Below are 24,480 nucleotides of genomic sequence, written 5' to 3'. Positions count from 1 at the left end.
GCACACACACACACACACCCTGGCTGCTACGGCCAGGTTGAGCCAAGACTCATCCCTTTACAAATCTGTTCTCACTTAAACCACACACACTCCCTTAGGGCTCTTCCCATGCTCTGTGAGTGTGTGTATGCGTGGCCTGTATGTGTGTGTGTGTGTGTGTGTCAGTGTTATTAATATCTGAGTGATGAAAATGTGACGTCAACCTCACACACTGCCCCCCTTGTTCTTGCACACACACTTGCGGGTTCTTACAATGCTGCGGTCACATGCTTGTGTGAACACACATACTGTATACACACACGGTCCCCTCGCCCACACAGGGAGCAGCAATGTCTTTACACACACACACACACACGGGCATATACACACATGTAAATGTATATTTATGAAGTCTTCTCTTCAATGATGTCACATAGTTATGTTTACTGCTGACCTACTTACTGTAGCTGGACCTGGACTTTGTGTGTGTATACTATGTTACTCTCGTCGCACCAAAAAAGGAAGACACGGTCCTCAGGGGGCAGTTTGTCCATTGGCACTCCTTATGATTGTCCCACTAACATAGTTCACGTCGGGTGCTGTGTATCCGACACACACAGGCATTTACACGCGCACACAGGCATTTATTCCCCTTTGTTATTATTGTTGGTTTCAGTGATTCACTGATGACGCACATTGCCAATTATGCAGTACATCAGTCAGTTCAGTTCAGTCTGGGAATCTCCCGTTGATGAACAACCTACTTATGAAGTCCTGCCACAACTCCATGAACTGGTCTGGTGGGTTGACCTCCTGACCTCTGGGCCTTGACTACAGACAGGCCCTGAGCCCAGCCACGTCTAATGATAAGGCATAACTCAGGGACCGAGACAACTATAGACAATCTGTGGCTAGACAGTTTGTGTAGGAACCTGATTGTTCCGGAATAAATCTGTATTTCTGGTCTGTAACAAGTCTCTCTCTCTCTGTGTGTGTCCATCTGTGTGTGTGTCTCAGACAGAACCAGTGTGTGGTGACCCGCGGTGCTTTCCTGGACGTGTTGGGGGCTCTGTGTGGCCCCGTGGCTGGACCCCTCACCGGTAAGTTGACATTCTATTCCTTGTCAAGGAGTTGTGAAATGGAGAGCCGTGTGAACGAAACACTGTGGTGTCAGGGTGGCAGTCTCACCCGCCGGGTCTGTCCTCATGCAGCACCCCTCTCTACAGAATGTCAGAGAGTGGCTGTCGAGGCTGATGTCTGTTGGCGAGGCTGTCCTCTGATTCCTCCCCCCCCCCCCCCCCCCCCTGTCTTTAACTGATCGTTTCACAGGAGACATGTCGTCTTCTCTGTTCTGGTCACGGTTGAGGCCGGGTGGGTGGGGGGGGGTGATAAGGAGGGGTCTGATGGTGTCTCCTTCTCCTATCCAGAATGGAAGAATGTAAAACCAAAAGGCGAAGGCTCTCTTTCTCCCCACTGACAGATGGTGTGATTGTGTGCCTATGACCCAGTTAAAGGAGGAGGGGGCGAGGGGTGTGCGTGCTGGGGGGGTGGGGGGGAGGGTGGCAGCGCGGGCTGGCGTGTTTTGGCCCCCATGTGCTTCACACATGTTCCCCCAGCAGTGGAAACGTTTACGGTTTAAAAACAAGACTGCGATTCAGGGTCCTGCCGCTCGAAGCACTTGCATAACACACACACACACACATGCTCTCTCCCGGGAGAGGAATAGCCCGACGCAGTCAGACCTTCATGATCTTTTCCTTTCTTCTTCTTCTTTCTGTCTACATGTTTCAGCTCTTTCTCTCGCTTCCCTCTTCCCTTCCAGGAAGGCAGTGTTGAGTGGAGCCGGATGATTTAGCCTTTACCTCAGAGTAAGCTTCCTTCAAATATCACAAGAGAAACACCATTTGACTGGGAAGAGTGAGGGAGGCTGTTTAGAGTGCCGGGGTGGGGGTGGGGGAATAAGGAGGCAAATAAATCCGCCTTTTCACTTTTCCAACTGGCATCATCTACTAAGTAGGAGCTCTAGGTTTATTGGCCAGTTCCTCCAGACATTCCCCGAGCCGCTGCTCAGGTCGCTGAGGCGGCCAGCTTGAGGGCCAGGGAGGAGCTGGGTGTTGTGTGTTTTGGAGGGAGGGAGTTGGGGGGGGGGGGGGGGGGGGGACTGTTCTCCACATGCGTTTCTCGGCCGTGGACTGTTTGATCCATCCAGGCTCGTAAACCCCCCCAGCCCCCCCTCTCTCTCTTAGCCCCGACCCTCCATCCCCACCCCCGACCCCAGCACTTCCAGTAAAAACAGCAGCATAGCTTGGAGTTGGAGGAGCTTCGAGCCCAAGGCCAGACACCGTATGTTATCCTCTCTCTAACTCGTAAGTTAATCACACGCCTCGAACCAACCTGAAATGATCTCTCTCTCGCACGCGTGCGTGTACATGTGTGTACGGTATATTTACACATACGCTCACATTCTCTAGCACACACACACTGGGGTTGTCAGGTAATTAGATTAGAAATAATTCATTGAATAGCTCCACCTATCTACCAGGGTTGAGAGGTCACCTGCAGCACACACACTGACACACGGCGGGGGTTTGTTCTTTCACAGTCTGGTTGAGGATGGTCGAGGTTGATGTCAAATCCAGCTGTGTGTGGGGGGTGTGCGTCTTAGACTCCCACTTTTACCATCCACTCACAGCATCATGTCACAGCGCTAAAACACCGTATGTCCATGTCTGTGAAGCACATCTCTATCGGCAGAGGAACACACACGCACACGGTGATGTTGTGAGTCGACGGGGCAGTGCGTCAGTGCAGCAGGCTATCCATCACAGCGTGTTTGACCAGGCTCTGCTGTATACACACTGCAAGGACAGGGTCAGCATGGACACTGACTACAGTAGCAGGCAACTCACACACACACACATTCACTCTGGCACACTTGGTAAGATAGCAAACACAGTACCCTCCTGGAACTCTCTCTCTGACAGAATCAAGCTCTCTCGCTCTCTCGCTCTCTCGCTCTCTCGCTCTCTCGCTCTCTCGCTCTCTCGCTCTCTCTCTCTCTCTCTCTCTCTCTCTCTCTCTCTCTCTCTCTCTATCACACAAGTACACACTCTTTTAAGAGCAAGAGAAGGAAATGGTTTGTGAGCCGGCTGGACTGGCCCGTTAGGATACATGCAAGGTTGGATTATGAAGCCTGCACTGAACAAGCTTGTTTACATTTCATCAAAATACATCATGGTGAATGGTTATTTACACTTTTTGAAGCAGCCCACTGCAAGGTTGGCCTGGTTTATTTAAACCAAATGTTGTGGTTTGGATTTGTTTAAATATTTGACCGGTGTTTTGAATAGACCCACACATATAGTGCTTACATTCTCTGTCACACAAGCGGACTTGCCAGCTCGTATCCACATGTTAAACATCCATATGGGCTGTTTTTAGGTTCGCCTGTGCCGCTAATGTTTCAAGCTCCTTAGTCATTTTTGAACATTTATGGAGGTTTTGTCTATGCTTGTTGATACTTATTTTGGAGTCGTCTAGCTATTGCAAGAAACACAGGAAGGGGTTATGGGACATCAAGAAACAGTGGTCAATGAGCTCCTGCCTTGTTTTGAGGGCGGTCATATTGTGGTCATGGTGACAGCAGACAACTGACTTTTTGACCGTTCGTGGAGTCCCTACCAGGGACGGTGTGGTCATGTTCTGTACCAGAACTGTTGTACCAGAAAGACTTCTATTATTAACATGGAAACACTCACACTTCACTTACCACGCTACCGTCTTACCCAGCATTCAGTCACACTCTCTCTCACACTCAAACAGAAATAGACACCCTGACGGACAATAATAGCCTTCTGAAGAACACCTTTCATTTCCTTACCAAAACCAGGCTGTCCAGCGCATGCCTCCCTCCCTCTGTCCATCCGCAGACTGGGGCCGTTTTAACAAACATCATTTATTACCAGCTCTGCCCTCCACCATAATGATGCTTCTGCACCCTCCTGTCTTCTTCACACCCCCCCCCCCCTCTCGTTTTCTGGGCTGGTCTGGGTGTGTGTGCGTCTCTGGGCTAGGTTGAAAGAGAAGCTGAGAGTTGTTCTTGAGTCCGTTCCCTCTTGTGTTTTGATGAACTCCCTCCTGCTGCTCTGAGTTTTGTCCCGTTTTCATTCTGCGTGTGTCTGAGCCCAGATGAGGGTTCAGTGTCTTAGCCCAGCCCCCCCCCCTCCCCCCTCATCCCCTTTACCCCCATTCCTCCCCAACTCAAGACAAACAGCCCCTCTCCCTCTGACACACTCCCATTCTTCTCCAGTCATCCTCATCTCACCTCCCCCCCTCATCCCTTCATCATTACTGTCATTACTGTCCTCCCCACCATTACCATCATTGCCCAGCGCTCATGTGGCCCTCGGCCCCCCTTTGAGGATCGGATTCCACGGTAACCTGGCCCATCTCCACGGTAACCCGGCCCGTCTCCGGGGGAATGTGGCATTTCCCGCTCTTTTGTTGGGCCCATGTTGAGTGGCGCTGCGGGCCAGATTGAGTTGCACAGCTTTTTAAGATGTGGAGGAAGAGGAGGAGGAGTCGGAGTGTGCGTGTGTGTGTGTGTGTGTTCAACTAATTGAGTTGGCTGTGAAAGGAGGCCCTGTGAGAACGGGCTTGGAGGGTGTTGCTGTGGGGTGGATGGAGGCGGCAGCAATAGAATTATATTGAGTTACCAATAACTGCCCTGGCTGCAGATTAGGGCTGCGTTTCTTAGAAACTGAGTGTTTGCGTACGTGCGTGTGCAATGGCCTTGTTTGGAGCTATTGTGTGCTGGTGTGAAGGAGTTGCCCTACTGCCCAGAACCACCATTCTCAATAGAAGATTGTGAGCCTGTGGCCAGCTTTGCTTACACCAGCAAAGTTCTATCTACACTAGTGAGCATGACTGTACTAACTGAACTCCATCCACCCGTCCTCAACATCCATGTCTGTGTCCCCCAGACTCAGAGCTTCGCGAGCTTCGCGAGGAGTCCCTTGCCATCCTGCTGGCCTCCGAGCTGGTGACCTCTGACCCCGCCCCTACCCCCGCGGGCCCACTGGACCCTGGCACCACCCAGTACCTCCTCAGCCTGGCACGGCTGGCCGTCAGCGCCAGCGTGGAGGTCCCTCAGCTGTGGGGTGCCCCCCCGGGCCCCTGGGGAGGGCCCCAGCTGCTGGGGTGTCTGCTGCGGTGCCCGCACTACGAGGTCCGGGAGCTGGCGCTGGAGGGAGTCGTGAGGAGGCTGGAGAGGGAGGCCGGGGAGACGCGGGGCCCGTCGGGGCTGGACGAGGACACCGTGTCCAGCCTCACCAGCCTGGCTCTGCACGAGACACACCCCCTGTGTCTGGCCAAGGTAGGAGCAGCAGGGACACCGTGGCGGTCAGTGAGTCATGGAGCGTCACAGGCACGTGTAAATCACTTGGAAGAATAACCTCTGTCTATGTGAACAGAATCGCCTCACTCACTGATCTGGGCCAGAGGGCAACAGTAGTACGCAGTGAATGAAAACTTCATTCAGCTGATGTTTGGCAACAGTGATATGAGGGCCACCCGTTATGTCTGTAAACGCAACCCCCAGGAATCCAATTCGAACTGACTGGTGGCTGAGACCAAGCCAGCATCTAAGCCACCAGAGTCACATGGTAGGAGGAGGGAGCCTGGTGACTAGGCCTCCATCATCCCAGGGTACACTGTGCCACCAGATCGACCACAATGACAAATGCTTGCAAGATGATTACACGAACAATGTCCTTACACTGCGGAGCTCGCGTGAGAGCCTAACTCACTCGTGAGGACGGAGCCAAACACAGAAAGACGGAGAAACTAGGCAGAAAGAGAGTACGCTTGTAGACTGGTTCTAGCCTCCAACGTTTGGTAACTTTCCACTCGTGCTCTGCCTGGTTCGGTGTTTTCTTCTGCTTCTCTTTTTTTTTTTTTTTTTTGTGAAAAGGCAGCCTATTTCCTGTTTAGCCCAGAGAATCATATTTCAGTTTCTCATAAACATAGTTCAGCCAACCATTACCAGCCTGTGCCTCAGCCTTTGCTCCTGTCATTAGGCTGGGCTTAGGCTGACAGGACTCATCGCTGCTGGGAATATGGGGTGTGTGTGTTTTTGTTTTTTACTCAGAACTACTTTATTGCCCAGCCGTTAATGTTTAAGCGCCGGGCTGTTAAGCCGCGCCTCCCTGCGCCAAGGACACACCATGGCCCTGTTGCCATGGCGAGCCCTCTGCTCCAGTAAAGCCTTCTGGAGGAGAGGGAAAAAAAAGATCCTAGTTTGGCAGAATTCCTGTGTGGGTTTGATCCGGTGCCCTTTACACTGGCTACCAGACCAACCTCCTATCCTGAATCCTGGTTCTCACTTCACAGGACCAACAGCCACTGCTGTGCACTGAATGAATGTGTATGTGTGCTTGGGCGAGACAGGTGTGTGTGTGTGTTTGTCTGTGTCCCCACGCATTTGTACATGTTACATGCACCAGTGCATTGTATTGGTGCCGTGTGTATGGCTGGCCGAGACAGTTTACGAGTGTGCATGTTTCGGTTGATGGATGTGTGTATTAGCCAGCGTGTGTGTGTGTGTGTGTGATTCAGTGCGTTGTGAGACAGGAGCTCATTAAAGCAGGTTGTAAAATCCTGCTGCAACAGAAAAAGAGAGAAAGAAAGAGAGAGTCTAGCAACCAGCTGTGGCCTTACTTCTCCTTTAATATCTGTCTGAGACAGCCAGTCACGAGTAGAGAACTGCAGAGGCTGTACAAGTCATATAACCTCCTCCCCGTCCACACACACACAAACCCCCCACCCCATAAAACAGCCTTGTTTTAAAGCTCTAATAACAGGTCCATGCTTTTAAAGAAATAATAATCATTGAAAAATGCAGAAAGAATGTCAACACAGGCACTAGCGAGCCCGGATGGCTGGTTAAAGGCGTTGGGGGAGCTTAAGAAGCAAAACAACTCTTTCCTCCTATGTCCACTCACCGCTTGGTGTGACTGGCGGAAAAAAAACATGAGAGAGAGAGCGGGGGAGGGCAGGCAGGCAGAGGGCCAGGTTTAGAGGATCTGCAGCACCTACTGAAATGATGTAGGGGAAGAGACGGAGGTGGAGAGAGTGACCAGGAGATGGGTAGGAGCAGATGAGTAGATGTCCATGGAGATAAAGGAGAGATGTTAGAGATTATAGGAAGAGATTCAGGCATTTAGAAAGAGAGAGAGAGAGATTGGGTGGCGGTGTTTGCCTGCAGTTCAGGTGTTGCTTGGTGGACTTCCCAGGAGATGCACACCAGGGCTGTAGAGACAGATGGACCTATCTAACGTCCCCCCTTCTATCCTCCTTCCTGCCTCTGTGTGGCTAACCTTATCTCTCTCCCTCTCTCTCTCTCTCAGGTGCTCCAGGTGCTGTCAGCCCTCAGGATGACCTCTGACCTAGAGTGGAGGGACGGTATGCTGACCCTGACCCAGGGGGAAGTTCTGGAGAAAGTCCTCCTCCTGACCCAAGGCTCCGCCCACAGGTAACGTCACCATGGGAGACTACTCTTGTCCCTCCAATATCACCCAGGGGTCAGTACTGGAGGTTTAGTTGATTTTCCTGCTTAGACCTCTGGACTGGAATGGTTTGGCAGTCGATACACCCTCTCTAAAATGGCCCCTGGTACCTTAATGCTCCACTGCTAGGGCCCCTGAGTCGGGGCCCCCCAGAAGCAGCTGTGTGTTATTGGGAACACAGCCAACTGTGACCCCCCCAACAAAGCTATCCGGGTTGGCGGTTCCCAGTTGCCAAAACAGCCCGGAGCCGTCGACCCCGCTCCCCCATTAGCCATGATGGATAGAAAGACATGAATGACACAGGAGGAGAGATGCGGCCTCGCTCTCTCCCTCGGCTTCTCTCCCTTTCTCCGCTTCTCCGCGCGTATGAAAGGGCCCACACAGGCCGGTGGCAGGCAGCCTGTCAGTGCTGTATTCAGAGCCAGGGCCGTGGATGAAGGAGATAAATGTACTCAGCCAGCCAGGGGCCCATGTTGGCGTCACCTCTTTACCCCCCCTGCACCTGGCCATAGGTGGGGAGAACCACCCGCCCCCCCCCCCCCCCCCCCGAGTGTGTGCATGTGTCGGTGAACTGCGTGTGTACTTGAGGGTGTGTACCCCGTGTACACATTTGTGTAGTTCACATTGTGTACAAAGCATGGATGTGTACCCGTCTTCCCCCGACAACGCGACTAACGCACACCTTCTTTGACAACAGCCGCCAGGGTTTTTCAATAGCCGTGCGGAGCATTGGAAGAGCTTTAAGAGCGAGGATTAGATTACAAAGACTTTGCCCCCTTTAAAGAGACTTTGCCAGGCCACAATTTGGGAGAGCGGGATCTCCTTTCTCCGAGGAGAAGGTGCAGGGTTATGATTAGTTGTGTAACAGTGGGATTGGGTTGCTGTGGTGTAATGGTACGTTTGCCGAGCGCACACTCCTGTGTCGTACCGGCTCCTTTGTTAGGTAATGGTGAGCAGAGACACGTCCCCCTGTTGTGGAGCATGCTGCTGCAGTGTTGAGTGATGGGTGGCGTGATGTTCCCCAGATGTTTGGTGTGTGCACAACGTTCTAAGGTGGTGTTTGTTCTGTGTTCTTGTTCCAGTGTGGAACTGCACTGCGCTGCTCTGACCCTAGCATCTCGGCTGGTGGTACAACTGAGTACCACTGATCCACAGGTAATGTGTGTGGGGGTGGGGGTGGGGGTGGGGGTGGAATGGGGGAGTCTGTGTGAATATGTTGATCATATCTATCAATAACTTCAAATGTGTGTGTGTGTGTGTGCTCCAGGGTGTGTGTGCACTGGCGTTGCAAGGTAGCTGGGGGGCGCTGGTGAGCCAGTGCTGCAGTGAGGAGCAACCTGTGGAGGTCAAGCTGATGGCCGCAGAGGTGCTGGTCAACGCCACCCACCCCCTGCTGACCAGCCCGTCCTTGCCCCTGGGTGAGTCAGCACGGACGGGACAGGAATCGAACCCACAAACTCCTGAATTGCGGTGTTTGTTTTGAGCAGTGTTTTGCTACAGTTTGTGTCTGTAATACTGCAAAAACGGTGTGTGTGTGTGCCCGTGTGTGTGTGCCTGTGTGTGTGCGTAACAGGCCTGTCCCTCACAGTGTGTCTGTGGAGAGGGCTGTTCACCCTGCTGCAGGATGAGGACCAGGACGTGAGAGACACCGCTTCAGACTTCATCTCCAATGTCCCAGCACATCTGCTCAGCTCAGGTAAACACACACGCACACATGCACACAGATACAGTCACACACACTCTCTCTCTCTCTCTCTCTCTCTCTCTCTCTCTCTCTGTGGGTTTGTGTAACAGAGCTAATATTTCAAACACACATGTTGGGGGTTGGGGAGGGGCTCTGACGTCGGTTCTCGCCCAGGTCCAGGAGTGTTCCCGGAATAGAAGGGAGGTGGGGTGGGCGGGGGAGCGGGAGCGGGTGGGTTGGGGGAGGGCTAGTTCTAGTTTTGCCGTGTGTGTGTCATAGCTCAAAGACTGGATGTTTTGTATAGGATCATGAGACACCAGATCCCAGAACAAAGACACACAAACAAATACACACACACACACACCATTCTCAGTTTTTTTCCACATAACCACTCACCTCCATCCAGGTTGTCGACACGTGTCCACTATTAAAGAGGGGCCACAAACAAAGCACCGCTTCCTGTCTTCAGACAAACACTTCCTCTCTTTCCCCCCCCAGCCACCTTGATGCCCAGGAGCCACCCTTATTGTGTCTGAGTCTGGCAGCAGATATCATCTCTCAGCTGTCTAACCACCAGGTCCTCCTCACACACGAGGAAATGCAGTCTGGGCCCGGGTTAGATAACATGTCAGCTGGAGATCACAGGAAACAGCCACATGGCTAAGACGGCCTCTGGAGCAGAAGGGACACACAATCGAGATAATTACTGTGTATGTGTGTCTGACCGGGGGATCCCCTTTGTCCATCCTTACCGCACCAGTCACTGCTGGAGAGTACAGTTTAGTGTGTGTGTGGGCGGGTGTGACCATGGGATTTACAGTAAAAAGAGGTCAAGATTGCATTTCCTCTCTGGCTTGTCTGCTGTCCACGTGGAATCACAGTGTCACGATGTGTGGGTCGTGAACTTAGAGCAGTGTTCGTGTGATAGACTAGAGCACTGTTTGTGTGAAACTAGAGCCGTGTGTGTGTGTGTGTGCGTGCGAGTGAAACTAGAAGAGTGTGTCCCTGCATCCGGGCCCAGCCATCATGTCTGCGAGCAGAGATCTGTGATCAAGGTTGGGTCTGGGGGAGGGGGGGGTGTTTATGACCTGGCACAGCAGAGTAAAGTATCGAAGGTGTCAGATTGGGGCGACGCAAAGACTGCCTGCCTTTGATATGCAGAGGGATGAGTAAAGAGAGGGGGAGAGATGTGGACACTTCATCCCAGGACAGCTTTGCCCTCCTCTTTCCCTTTTTTTTTCTCGACCCTGGGCCTGGTGTTTGGTGTGAGAGGACAGGGGGCTTGAGTCCTGTGCACTCCGAAGACCAACATAACAAATGGTTGACACATTTGAATGATTTGGTCGGTGTGTGTGTGTGTGTGGGGAAAAGTGGGATAAAAACACAGTTTCTATGTATTATGAGTATGGCTGTGCCATCCTTGCAGGAGAGATATCATGTGAAAGAGAGACCAAAAGTGGAAGGGAGAGTCGGAGGGTGGGAGAGAGTGCGCATGTGTTGAAGAGAGGTGGTGTTTGTGTTATTGCATTAGGAAGCTTTGGGGCCATTCCTAGATTCACTGAACCACAGCGGAGCCATTGTCCTGGACGGGAAGAGCGAATCTCATTTTAAACCGTCAAAACGTCCCCGCTCCCTCACACACACTCACAAATCCCTCTCCTACCACCCAAACAGCTCTATACTAATTGGTTTAAGAGATGTGAACCTTCTCCACTCAGAGCTGGGACAAGAAGAAGCATCGTGTAGACTTAGTAGAACAGACAAAGAGGCTGTTTCTGGGAAGCAACGTCACAACCAAAACCATGACACCTTTGGTACACATTTGGGAGAATGACTTCATAGAGATGGAGTTGCAGGGATTTCCCACACAGGGGAAAGTCAGATTCTATATTAAGTATTCGGTTAAACACGGCTAAATGTGTCACTACTACAATGGGTCATCATAACATCGTCAGGGACATGTTGTGGAACATTCTCCACCATTCTCAAACCGAGAGCTGTACGATGTTTCAGTCACAATATATGTCTTTGTTATACTTGCAAGCGGAGAGACTCATTAGCCCCAATGTTGATTAAGGATTATAACGTACACAGTGTGCTGTGGAGCTACACTGACAGGGCTTGTTTTTCTAGAGCATTTTCACTGAACCCTCAACTCTTAATGAACCGCATCACTCTGCTGGTGAGACATTTCATTCATGTCCTGCTTAATCATTGTACAGTCAAGTGGAGACTGATTGTCACTGATTACACCAATCCTGTCCTGTAACTTATAAAACCTGGTTTAGCTAACCTGGTCTAATGTAGCCCATAGACAACATCTGCCCCTCTGTAGCCAGTTAGTCAGCCAGCCATGCAGCCGTGCAGCATGCCTGACAACCCTCCGTTTTGCATCAAGTGGACTAGAACGGGAGCAGCTTTGAAGTCAGGCGCTGTGGTGGAGGACTAGTGGTGGCGGTGTTGTTGTTTTGCTCGAGACAGACAGACGCGGCTCCAATCCCACCAGGGTTCCAGTTTTGTCATGAGGACGTCGGCCGGGGGGTGATGAGGCCGGCGTCTCTGGTATCATACTGCTCCCACCTCTGCCCCCCCCCCCCCCTCCCTCAAGGCCCCCCAGGGAGAAGGGCATTGGCTCTAAGCCTCTTTTTTTTTTGTCTGATTGACAAAGACCCCTATGACAATTACCATCATAAATGACTTCCAATTGACTCTGCTGACTTAGCATAGTGTTGGTGAGAGGGATTTGGATAGTAATGTTGACAGTTTGTCCTCTGTGTTGAGTGTCGTACAGTCGGTGGGCGGGAAGAGCTGGTCGTTTTTCTCGCCGGTTCTGTGCGAGCCAGAGAAGGAAGTGAAGGCCGTAAAGTTTGTTTTTGTTTCACACCTCAATCCCCTTGGCTCCTATGTGCTGTCTGCAACAGTGTGTGGGAATGACTGAGATGTATTGTATATGGGCATATGGCTGCTGGTCTCGTATAGGTATGGTCTACTGAGTCCTATAGTCGTGTAGTAGGGGAATGTAACCGGAAAAGGATTCTCTTCTCTAGAGACGGAAAGTAAGACTGCTGCGGGCAGGACAGGGTTAAGTCCGACTGGGCCTCGTCAGAAGGGCAGGTGTAGTGGTATGAGTGGGTCGGTGTGGTCGGCAGGTTAGGGGGGGGGGGCAGCTGGGATGAAACGGTGTGGAGCGATCAGGCCGGGGGGGAGGGGGGGGGGGTTACTGTCCCCTCTTGTCTCCCTCTGATGTGGGTGGCTGAGCAGAGGAATGGGGTGTGGGCGGATCCCTCCCACTCACACTCCTGCTCCATGATGACACCGTAGGGGGACGGGGGGTTTCTGAAGCTTTCTCTTATTTCATCGACCCTGACAGACCACTGAAACCCCCTCGCCTCCTTCAATGGGACATCTGACACCCCCCAGCTGCAGCAGCTCAGCCTGGGCTTTGCCGAACACCAACTCTCCCTTTCCCGCTCTCTACCCTAACCCCCTCCTCCGCCTACCTCTTTCTCCTCTCTCAACTTATTTAAAAAGTTTTTTTTTTTAATTAGTTCCAGCCCACAACTTCCCACAGATCGATTACCGGAATTAGCCATCCTTTTTTTTTTTTTTTTTTTTTTTACCCGCTGGATTCTGGCTTCCATGCCATGCAGAAACATCCCTCTGTATGGCACTCTGCTCCTTGGCCGTGAAGCCATGTGGAAAAGAGGGCAGGATGGGGGGGAAAACTTAGAACTGAAATACCTCCAGTGTGACAGAACGTCAGGATTTGGACTTGGCTCAGCCCTGGGGACCTTTTTGTGGTCATTTATTGGATGATGTCATCTGAAATGAGTCCAGGTCTTTTTCCCTGCAGTGTTTCGTAATCTGAAAACATACTAGGGTCTAATACAGGACCATCTCCTGTTCTACTGTGACGTCGATTATGATGCGGTGTTTTGTTTTTTGTTTTTTTACTTCAACACAAGAAGTCACAAGACTGACAGGAAGTTATTTGTCACAGGAAGCTGTGAGATTGGCAGGAAGGAGGAGAACATATATACTGTGCCCATTTGTTCCCCTGCCAGGCGAGCATTGCCCTTCACGCCCCTGCCCTGTGTCCCCGCATCTGACATCCTGATCAGTGTGAAAACTACAGCATGCACACCACCCTGCCCCCTATAGTTGACAAACAGGAAGACATTGGCACTGCCTCCATCACCTCTGAGAAAGGAGTGTCTGATAAAGACTGTTATTTAGCATAGCCAATACTGACTTATGTGGATACTTTCTCACACCCCCCCCCCTCCACACAGACACACACACACACACACACGTAAGACTATCCCCTTGAGAAGAGGAGTGGCCTACAGAACAGAATTCAGGGGAAATTGTGTTAGTGGAGTGTGAAACCTGTCTATACATCTACAAATTGAAAGCAGCTAAAGTTTCCTATTGTGTCTTGAGGTTGGCTGTTTGTTGTGTTTTTAAGCCCTGGCCAGAGTCCAGTGCTCAGGCACTGCCGTGTTCCTCCCTCCCTTCCTCCCCACAGGGATGAATAGCTGGTTTGACATCAGAGCCGGCCGAAGAGGGAGAGAGAGGGGTGGTGAAAGCGCTTTGGTGAAAGAAAGGAACATGCCACTCCAGCAAAGCATGCCAAAGCTCCAGTAATACTGCACTGTCAGCAGCATGACTGGGTCTCCGGCTCTCCACCCTCACAGGGACTGCCTGGTCCCCTGACCTGTCAGGGATGGGCAGCGACGAGTGTTGGAAGGGTAGTGATGGGTGGGGGTGTTGAATGAGTGTCCCCTGTCTTCCTCCTCCCCCCCCCTCTCTGTCCCTATTCCCATAGTGGTGGTGTTTTGACAGGGGAGCTTAGAATCGCTGACTGACTTTTGAAGTTTGGGGTGTTATCTTGGTGTCAGCTGTCCTGATTCTGGCCAAGAGGGTGACAACCCATTATCTCAGATAATTGCAGAAAGGGCTTTGATGCACGGACAACTGGTGTCATTTAAGATGGCCGGGAGTTGATGTGGACACCTGAGGGCTGACGCTGTCATATCTTCTCTCCGTTGGAGGTGTCTGTCCTCTCACTCCCACTTCCTGTGCTCGCCCATACACTAACTCCCAGAGTGGAGCCTCATTACAGGCCTGCCAAGGATCCCTTGGTGTGCGAGTGTGTCTGTGGGTGCACACTCGTCCGCCTGAACGTTTTCGTGTCTGTCTGTGTGTGCATGTGGCTGTGTGTGCATTTCTCCCAGTCCTGGTTGGTTGTGAGTTGAGTTATGGTTCTTTTTCCCAGAATAGGTTCCAGATTGGGAGGGGAACACACACTTGGTCTGGAACAGACAGTGTGCCGTACATCACTCATGTCTAAGCTGTATATTGATCCAGCCTCTTGAGGTAGATTGGGAGCAGATTTTTTTCCTCTGGGTTCTCCTAAACAGGCTCCTGGCCCTCATTGTTCAAGGGGACGGATGATGAACAGAGAGAACACTCACACGGATCATCATAACTCAATCCTTTCTGAACAGTCCTCTCCTCGACCACGCTCTCGCTCTCCCTTCTTCCTATGTACACATTAATCAAGGAGATTCCAGTTTACACATCTGTATATTATGTACTGAGATTTGCTCTAAGCAAGCTGGTGTTCTGTGTGTGTTCTGTGTTTCACTCGGTTGATGCCGGTAAGTCTGTTAGGATGTACTGCTGAGTGGCTGACCATGGTCCCTGTTGTCACCAGATGAGGCATGTGCGTCGGTGAGCCCTCCCGTGGCACTGGACCTGGGTGTGGGCCTGCTCTGCCAGCTGTTCCAGGTGTGGGGGCAAGTCCCCGCGGGCATCCTCACCCTGGCAGACTGGCTGCTGGGAGAGGCTGAGGAACAGACGGACTCAGCAGAGCCATCTGGCCTGGTAAGATTCCATTACCAGATTGTTCTCTGCACAGGAGTGAATGTGGTCAGGCTGTGTGGATAGTTCGTGGGTTGTTTGTACTCTTGTACTGTTTCGGACTGTCTTGTTTGTACGGTTATGTCACGTTCCGTTCTTGTCGTTATTCATCGACCTCTTGCCTCTCAGGATGAAGAGGAGTTCCTGTTTGAGAAGGGAGACTTGAACCTGTGGGGAGAACCTGTGCAGTGGGTACGACTGCTCCACAAACACCTAGAGGCCTTATCCTGGGGCCAGGACCTGGGCCAGTTCCAGGCAGAGCTCCTCAGACTAGAAGCCCGGGCTGAGACCCAGACCCTGGCTTCCCAGCAAGCCCTGGGGGCCCTGCCAGCCCTTCCTCAGTTCTCCTCCACCATCGAGCACGCCCGCCTGGCCTTGAAGGAGCAGAGAGCCAGCCTGGCTCTGGATGTGCTTGCCTCAGTCACATAGCCTGCTCTATTAGCACAGGACCAGGAGCAAAGACTCAATGCTAGTTCAAGACAATAAGAGACTTGAAGGGTCTGGTGTGCTGGGTCAATGGGCCCAGCCAAACTAAACCTTTACTGTAGAGCGGATTGGGACACAATATGGTGGATGAACAACCTTTCAGTGGAGAATGACTTCAGGAACATTCTGCGACTTGTAAAGTACACTTACAGTAAACGCATTGTAATTTTATTTTCATTCATCGTTGTCCTCTTTTGTATTGTATTTTCATGTTTTACATTTTTTTAATCCCAGACAGTGTGTCATTCATAATGTAAATGCATGATTTTGAAACCTATCCAAATGCTATCATGGCAAGTAGCCTATAAAGTTGAATATCATGACTGGGAGTTATGTCTCATTTCTGTCTGTGACCTCACAGCACCTCAGACACCAAGATGGAACTTGAATAACTGTTGGGACATTATTATTCATTTAACTCTTCATGTGAAAAATAACACGTGCTCTGCACTCCTATCGGTGACATGATGTCTGAGGAAAGGTGCATGTACAGTAGCCTACACTCACCCTGTAAAGCTGCTGTATACAAATGCCTGACAGACTGACCAAAACTGCTGTTAGAAAAACATTTACACACTTCTTCTCCTCAAATATAAGGACTGAGTTTATAGTTAATATAATATCACATTTTCACAGACTTATTCCTCTTGCATAGCTTTTACATCCCATATCGGTTTCCCGGGTTACGTAATTAGGAGACCACACAATGGCCCAGTGTCCTGGGTGTGTGTGCGGCCTGTTCAGACAGCTGGGCTTGCACTACTCACACTGTAGTGGTGGCAATGTTCCCTGTTACTGTAAAAATGATGTAATGTTTTGGGACGCCCCCCCACCACCACCCCTCTCCTTTCCTATAAAAACATGGCCATGTGATGGGAGAGTGGCTCTTGCGGATGAAGACATGTTTAAGGGATTTCTCAAACGATGAGCCCAGGCTGTCTGTCCTTGACATTAAACTATTTATCATAAAGACTCTCTTGCTCAGGCCCAGGACAACCCCAAGACTAATTTAAGGGTTGCTGGTAGTAGATTCCAACCTCTTACGTCATTTGTTTTCCAACTGTTCCTATTTTTCTTCTCTCTGCAGCTAAACCACCTTGGCTTGAGAGAATGTTTGAACCGTGCAAAAGGCAGCAAAATAACATATTTGGATTTTATGGCTGTTCTTACAGATCATGCCCAATAGTAAATGGTAGCTGGTCTTACAGTACTCCATAATTCACGGTAATATATGTATTGCACAGACTTTTTATGTGATCCTAACCTAAATATCTTCATTGTGTGACCCTGTAATATGGTAAGTACTGTTTTACAAGAATGTAATTCATCCACAGTGGCTATAAACTTACCATTATCAAAATCACCTTGTTTTGACACAGTTGTATTTTGTTACAGACAATTCTGAAAGGTTATTGTTTTATTTCAGCATACTTATTGACAAAGTCGTCTATCACCTTAAAAATACTTTTATAAAAATAGGATACTGTACAAAATACAGTGTTGAATCCATCAGTGTGGAATGAATGTCGAATCTTGACGGAATGTGCCTTTAATTCCTGCCTTGGCCCCGGCTCAGCAGGGGGCGCTCAAGTCTGTCAGATAATTTAAAATGTGCTCTGAGGGGGGCAGTGTTGCACTGCTTTTCATCACAGCCACATTCCTTCAGTGCTTGAACTCCGTGTGCGGCTGAGCGCTGAGGAAAACAATTGTTGCTCATGGACGAGACACTGAAGGACTTCAGAGCTCAATTCAAACTCGTTCAGTTGTGGCATGTGATCCTGTATATACGCATGCATTTGTTTGTGACGACTAAGAAATAAGAACATAACTGGTTGAAGGTTTAATGATATATTAAGTATAAAAGTACAAAGTCTAAAAGTATTTACTTAGATATTTAAAAATATATATATATACAATTATTATCTGTGGGGAGCTGTATAATTAGTCATGCTAGATCAACTGAATTCATTCTCAGTTAAAGGATGTTCATTATGCAACCACTGCACTCGAGTCTTTACACAGTATACAGACCGCAGTTTCTTCTTATACAATGATACATTAAGTTTTGTATTATGTTAAATTATTTCCCCCAACAGTTTTCAGCAATGAAGGCAGCCTTACAAATTGGGATAGTGTTAAGCCTTGCACAACCGAAAGAAGACCAAGTCTCACAAAATAGTTCAGACCAAACTTTTGAAGGGAGTTTAATTTCAAGGCGGGGTATAAAAAGCAGCCAACCACTGCCTGCAAGACGTTTGAAAATAGGGGGCGTGTCTTGCAGACGTTGCTTCAACTTTACAACGCCCCTCTCTCGACAGCGACCACGAAGCATTTATATACATGTGCACAGCGAGTGCTGTTAGTGAAGCACTCTTGTACAGCGCTTCTTGAGGGGAGAAATCTACCACACAACAATACAAGCAACTTTCCCCTTGCTTCTTATCTCACTAGCTACCACCACAGGAATTGCACATTACTTTTTCAGAACTTTCAAGCTTTCCAAAACCAGTCGTGGCACAGTCTACTAGAGTTGCCTCGTGCATTCAAGGATCCTGGTTGGTCCTCCATGAGAGAGCTACTGCGACAGAAAACCTACGAAAAGGAGATGTCTGCAACCATCTTGTCCGCCTTCTACGACATCGACATGCTTTACAAGGTAATTGTCACTTTAAAATAACCGAATATTCCAATCCTCACTTTGCATTTGATGCTTAGATTATTTGCAATATGCCAAACAGTGTTAGGGTTAACAAGGCAATCGCCACAACCTGTTGAGTTATAACTTCCACAAAGTGCCTAGTAACGTTAGGCTACATTTACATTCAAAATCCTGTTGTCAAAACAGACGCTGCAATGGTTGTAAATGTCTAGTGTTAAAGTGCATGGCTAATTTGTCTTCTTTTTTCCCTCCACAGCAAGAAAAAAGCCTTAATATGAACGCAATTCATATCAACAGCATGCTGGACAAAAAAGCTGTGGGAGCTCCAGTGACAACTAGCTCTAACAGTTGTCCTTTTGCGCCGGGATTTTTCCGTAGAAACTCGACCAGCAACCTGGAGTTGATGACCAACAGTAACAAATACTCAGTCAACTCCTACAGCAATCTAAAGGAGAATTTGTCAAGCAGCAACACCGCCACTGCTCTCATGAACAAGGAAAACAAGTTCCGCGACCGTGCATACAGCGAGAATGGAGACCGTAGCATGGACCGCAGCCAGCAGCTGCAAGTTCTTCAGCAGAAGCAGGGTTCTCAGATCAACTCCACCCGCTATAAGACCGAACTCTGCAGGCCCTTCGAAGAGAACGGAGCTTGCAAATACGGAGAAAAGTGCCAGTTTGCGCACGGCTACCACGAGCTGAGGAGTTTGTCACGTCACCCCAAGTACAAAACCGAGCCATGCCGCACGTTCCACACCATCGGATTCTGTCCTTACGGTCCCCGCTGTCATTTTATCCACAACGCTGACGAGCGCAGACCAGCTCCAAGCAACGCCAACATGCAAGGCGAGCCCAAATCAGCCCGCGAGCTTTGCGGCTATGGTCAAAGGGAGGTCGTGCCTCTGCATGCTGGGTTCAACCAGAGGGATAGACCAAAGCTCCACCACAGCCTGAGTTTTTCCGGCTTTTCTAGTCACCACGGACTTGAGTCGCCCCTGCTCGAGAGTCCAACTTCGCGCACCCCTCCACCACCCTCCTCCTCTTGCTCTCCTAATTTTTATGAGGACGTTCTGTCACCAAACTCCATGTCCTGTGTGAACAGTGCATTCTCTTTCCCCAGTCAGGACCTTAAAGCCTTACTTGCCCCTCTGGCTGTGCACACCCTAAACGGCTATGCCAACCAGTCCAACGGTGCCTACTACGGAAACATGTGCCCCTCCTCCCCCACCTACAACATGAGCCACTTGCAGTCCCTGCGCCGCCTCTCCGAGTCGCCGGTGTTCGACTCTCCCCCTAGCCCACCAGACTCTCTCTCAGACCGAGATAGCTATGCTAGCGGCTCGCTCAGCTCCTCTGGGAGTCTCAGCGGTTCCGAGTCTCCAAGTTTGGATGCTGGCAAACGTTTGCCAATCTTCAGCAGGCTGTCGATTTCAGATGACTAAACATCCTTTTTGTAATGTTATTTTCAATGGATGAACATATCCTTGACATGGCATTAGTTTTTTTTCTGTCTGTGTAATGATAGATGCATAATAGTAGATATCAACAGAAGGCATTCCATCGATGACTTGCCTAATGAGCTGCAATGGCAGTGTTTGGTTTGAGGCAAGCCACACTTTCCTGGGATAGATGTATAACAAGACTTGACGAGAAGAGACTGTAAGCGGTTTCAGATTTCCTCCACCCTGCCAAGAATATGCCTTGACACAAAGTAACATTTTTCAAGTTGTGTTCCTTTCTGAAAACTTTTAACTTCCATTCCAGAACTTTTACTCTGTTTCACAGCGCCACACAGTGGTTTGTTTGGTTAGTGTAGTTTGTTGCTTCGTTAAAAGCACTCTTGAGTTCGGTTTGTTTGGGGAAATCACTGCTGATGGTTGAATATATATTTTTTTAGCTGTTTTGAGTGATTACATAGCGGTGCGTATCTGGCTATGGACTATTTAACTTATTTATTATCTTGTGAAAACTATAGGCTACATTGGTAATTTGTGTCCATACTGTATTTATCAAGTATGATGAAGCAATAGATCTATATTCTTTTATGTTTAAATTATGATCGCCATTATTAATCTGCATAAAGTGGAGTGTATGTTCTTTTCACAGTAATATATATATTTTGTTTTGGTCTCCTTTTGTAACTTCACTTGGTTATTTTTATTGTAAATGAGTAAAAAGATCTTAATTTAAGAGAACGTATGTGATATTTATTTCATTAATTTTGTTTCCTTGTTTACGTTTTATTAAAAAAAAGTTTGCGTGATTGCTGTTTGTTCCGAGGTTGCTTGTCAGTGCTGTGGAAGACATTTTTGAGAATCCCTATATAGATGTTTCTGTAGAATGTATAAACAATGTGGATGTACAAACCGTCCAAACCTGAGCTCGCCTTACAATTTTTTATATATAGATTCAGACTTCAGTGACAAAGAACCCAAGTAAATAAATTAACCAAAAAGTATTTTTGTTTTCTGTTCGCGCGAGGTCACACTGTGATTCCAGCCACGTGCTAAAGAATGTAGCAATCCCTTGTGCCCCAGTGTTATTGTGTAGTGCCTACAGGGGGTCACCATCTTTACATGCCTTAAGATTAACCAAATAAAGTATTTTCCTACATGTATCTTTTACACAAGTTGAATTGAATGTAGTGTTGGATCAGAATTACTTTGGCAGGTTGTTACCACTTATAAGGACACCCTGGAAAACAACCATATCTTTTTAAAAGTCCCTTTTCATCTAGCTACACTTATTTTGACTTTGTTTTGAGATTGAATTAGTCTGAGTCTTGAGAATTTGCTGGACGGGGAAGTGGTTAAACATGTTTTGTTTGTACATAGTAGGTACAGGGGATGCGCACTATGTACTTTTTGACTACTTTATCAGAAGTAAAGCTTTTTGAATGTAACAAAAAAACGGACAAAAAGACAACATGAGTTGTAATATAATTATTTTCGGGGAGCCAGTTCACTACAAATTGAGTGTGAGACTGTTAACTTTGTACTGTACATTTGTGTAGCTCTCCCAATAAAATCATTTTGAACAAAAGTTCTGGTTGCCTATCATTGTTTTATGAGAAAAGGATGTGTCAGTGTGAGCATCAGCAGTGGGATACCCACAGAACGGATGTATTCCAGTCTCTTGGCCCTGCATACTTGTCACACTCCCTCCATGTTGAGACTGCTGCCAGCCTGCTCTGTTCAGCTCCACATGTCCTCGTCAGTGACAACACATCCTCCCACCTGCTCAAAGGGAGTTGTGAACACCCCCCCCGATCCCCTAGTATACCTAGCCACACTGAGCCCCGCTCTTCCTCTGGACTTGGCTGGGGGCCTGTAGGACTTGGGTGGCTGTAGAGGCTCTGTCCTTGGCCTGCCAGTCCAAAGAGGAGCCAGAGCTTCCAAAGATCAGCCTAGCAGAACAGACTACAGAGAGGGTCTTATTATGAGTAATAATTAAGACTTACTATGAGTAATAATTAGGTCTTACTATGAGTAAGTACAATGTTCAAAGTTATGTAACAAGTGATGTGTATGGATGATCTATGTAGTAAACATTAGCCACAATAAACAGTTTGAAGGAATGCACCTCTTTATGTCGGTGTTGATGAAACTGACATCAAGAAAGCAGATTTGAAACAAACAACCATAAAGCAGTGTGGCTCGTTCATTTACTTGCAGAATGTGTTTACAAGACCCCGTCCCCTGGCAGCTGGCCTCTATCTAGACCTCAACACCAGAGCCGTGTGACATTAACTCTAGAAGCATACACCTGTATAATCCTCCTTTCATTATCCTTGTAATGGAATTCTAACTATTGATTTGTTAACTGTCCTCCAAAACACCTGTTAGCTGGGAGCATGAGGGACTTTTACGGGGGAGATGGGGGAAGGGTTGGTGAGTGGAGATGACATCAAGCTATTGAAGAACTGATTTTTCTTAGAAGCCTCTCAATAAGTGGTCTATTCTGCGAAGTTATCAGGCCTAGCAAAGTCATAAAGAAAATAGAGTTCTAGGAGGCCTGCAGCGCTGAGTGGTCACGCCAAGATAAGGCATTGTGATAAGGCTGAGCAAATATTTACACTGTCCTCTGGATTTCATAAGGAAGTGTTGATCAGGTCAAGAGCCAAAAGGCCCACAATGCAGGCTCACAATGCAGAGCCACTGTGCCAAGTGGGATGTGAGTCACATACCTGTGTGTGTGTGTGTGTGTGCGTTTAATCAAGTGCATGACAGTAAATTAACAATATCCTCTATATGCGTGTCTATATATCAATTTTCGTGTCTTTGACTGTATGTACAATGTGTGTATGCAGTGTGTCAGTCAGTGTATGTCTGACCCTGAGTGGCTGTGTGCTTATGTCCCTTTGTGTGTGTCGGGGTCTTGCTGGTTAATGGGTCTGGAGCTCCTACAATGACAGGAAATACTCTTGACTTGTGATTACGGCAGGAAGAGCCCAGTTCCTCACCACCACCCATTTCCACCTCTTCTCTCTCCTGCTGTTTTTGTCGTCCGGTTTCCCCCTCTCCTCTGGTGGCCTGGCTGCTCCTAGAAGGGACTATTTGTGTTTGAGTGTACTGCCTGAGAGCAGCTTGGCTTGACCACACGTTGTTTTTGTCATGCTCAGTGGGGTGTGTGTGTGTGTCATAAGTGAGTTCCAAGTAAGAAATAGCTATGAAGTTCGAAGTTTGAAATAGCAACGAACAGGTCATATGGAGCAGCCATGTTGACCTTTAACTCCAGGGGCTGAAAAAGCAGTGCAGACTGACTTCACTCAGTCCAGAGAGAGTGCACTGGTCATGTTCAATACTTCACGTCCCCTCGTACATCCACCCTTTTGCCTGACCGTAAATATTTACAGAGGTCTGTGTTTACCGCCGTTGGTCCTCTAGAACACTGATTGCATCCATTGACGCCAGAGTTAACCAAGCAAATTGTGTGTCGGATGAGAAACTTCCCTTGGCCTCTCCACAATTTACTAACATTTAATCCAGGCATCAGTCCCCCCTTCAGCGCAAACTAGGATGAATCACCACTAGTGACCGGAGGGGAGAGGGACAGACCCGTGGCTGAACTAATGTCTGGGCAGGCGTTTGGGAGCTGGACCACTTAAAGAGCCAAGCACAGGGACTTTTATTTGTTTACCACGCTTCACTCTGTATACAGTCTGAAAGACCTGACATCACGCCAGGGGGGTGGAAAATGTCCGCTTTTTTCTGTAAAGACATCTTGACAATGTAAATAGTTTGGTTCACCGTTATCGGCTGTATATCAGTGCTGGAATAAAGAAATCTTCATACCAGCCTGCAGTAGGACCCCCTCACTGTACTCCAGATTAGTCAACAGCCTAGATTAAGCTGCTCTTATGACTGAGACTGCGTGTCGCGATCCTTGGAGAGACCCAGTGACCCAATAAGAGGGAAGACTGAAAATAACCCTGCTATCTCTGGTTTATCTGTTGCTTTAACACATGTATGATTCACAGCCAAACATGATGAGGAGAAGGAGGGAGGCTAAGTCTGGTTGGGGTTGAGCTGTAAAACTTGACATGGCCGTTCTACTTACCGGAGCTTTGCTTAGATTGGGTGTGACTTCATGACAGGCATGAAAGAGTGAAGCGATAAGGAAATGTATGCGAGGTGAGGGTGTGGTGTTTTTTAACAGAGGACTACTGTGAGTTTAGGAGGATTCTGTATTAATATGCATATGGCATATGGCCTACATACTTACACACTACATTGGCTTGCATTAACAGAGAGAGCTACACATGATTGATGAATGCTGTAGTAATGAATAACCCCTTACTATGGTTGCTGTGGACTGACTTACACACACCCACTCACACATAGTAAAACTATGGATGTGGTACCATAAGTAGGAGAGTTACTTGAAAATATTTTATAGGGGTGTTTATTTGGCAGTTCTTGGCAGTGTGCATGTCTATGACTCCCTTTACTTGCGTTATTGCTGAGTAAACAGTTTTGAGCATGGAACTGAAATCCTTGAGGTCTCTGTGTGTGTGTATGTGGGAGAGAGAGATATAAAGAGAGAGAAAATTATTCAGAGAGTATGTCTTCATTTTCATGAGTATATTCCTCAGTGTGTGTGTGTGTTTACACACCACTGAGTAATTACATACAATCATCCAAAATGTTTATACTATACAAATAGTGCTGCTATGCTGAGTGG

General features: G+C 48.6%; 2 protein-coding genes across 2 annotated transcripts in view; both read left to right on the top strand.

Moving 5' to 3' along the window:
- Positions 1-15,962, top strand: part of thada (THADA armadillo repeat containing) — a 43,592-nt gene extending 27,630 nt beyond the window's left edge. The window contains exons 32-39 of the mRNA XM_067236819.1: positions 997-1,079; positions 4,962-5,353; positions 7,386-7,510; positions 8,627-8,699; positions 8,812-8,962; positions 9,118-9,240; positions 14,948-15,117; positions 15,283-15,962. Coding sequence (XP_067092920.1) covers positions 997-1,079; positions 4,962-5,353; positions 7,386-7,510; positions 8,627-8,699; positions 8,812-8,962; positions 9,118-9,240; positions 14,948-15,117; positions 15,283-15,582 — 1,417 coding nt within the window. The 3' untranslated portion in view covers positions 15,583-15,962. The remainder of the gene's footprint in view (positions 1-996; positions 1,080-4,961; positions 5,354-7,385; positions 7,511-8,626; positions 8,700-8,811; positions 8,963-9,117; positions 9,241-14,947; positions 15,118-15,282) is intronic.
- A 2,028-nt stretch (positions 15,963-17,990) lies between these two features.
- zfp36l2 (zinc finger protein 36, C3H type-like 2) lies at positions 17,991-21,339 on the top strand. The gene is made up of 2 exons (XM_067236868.1): positions 17,991-18,295; positions 18,555-21,339. Exons 1-2 carry the CDS (start codon positions 18,206-18,208, stop codon positions 19,737-19,739), a joined length of 1,275 nt encoding a protein of 424 aa, XP_067092969.1. The 5' UTR covers positions 17,991-18,205; the 3' UTR covers positions 19,740-21,339.
- Positions 21,340-24,480: the final 3,141 nt, after the last annotated feature.

The sequence above is a fragment of the Osmerus mordax genome, chromosome 5 (genome assembly GCF_038355195.1).
Source record: "Osmerus mordax isolate fOsmMor3 chromosome 5, fOsmMor3.pri, whole genome shotgun sequence".
In the NCBI taxonomy this organism is placed as follows: Eukaryota; Metazoa; Chordata; class Actinopteri; order Osmeriformes; family Osmeridae; genus Osmerus; species Osmerus mordax.
Note: the sequence above shows the minus strand (reverse complement) of the source record. Positions and strands in the feature narration are given on the sequence as shown.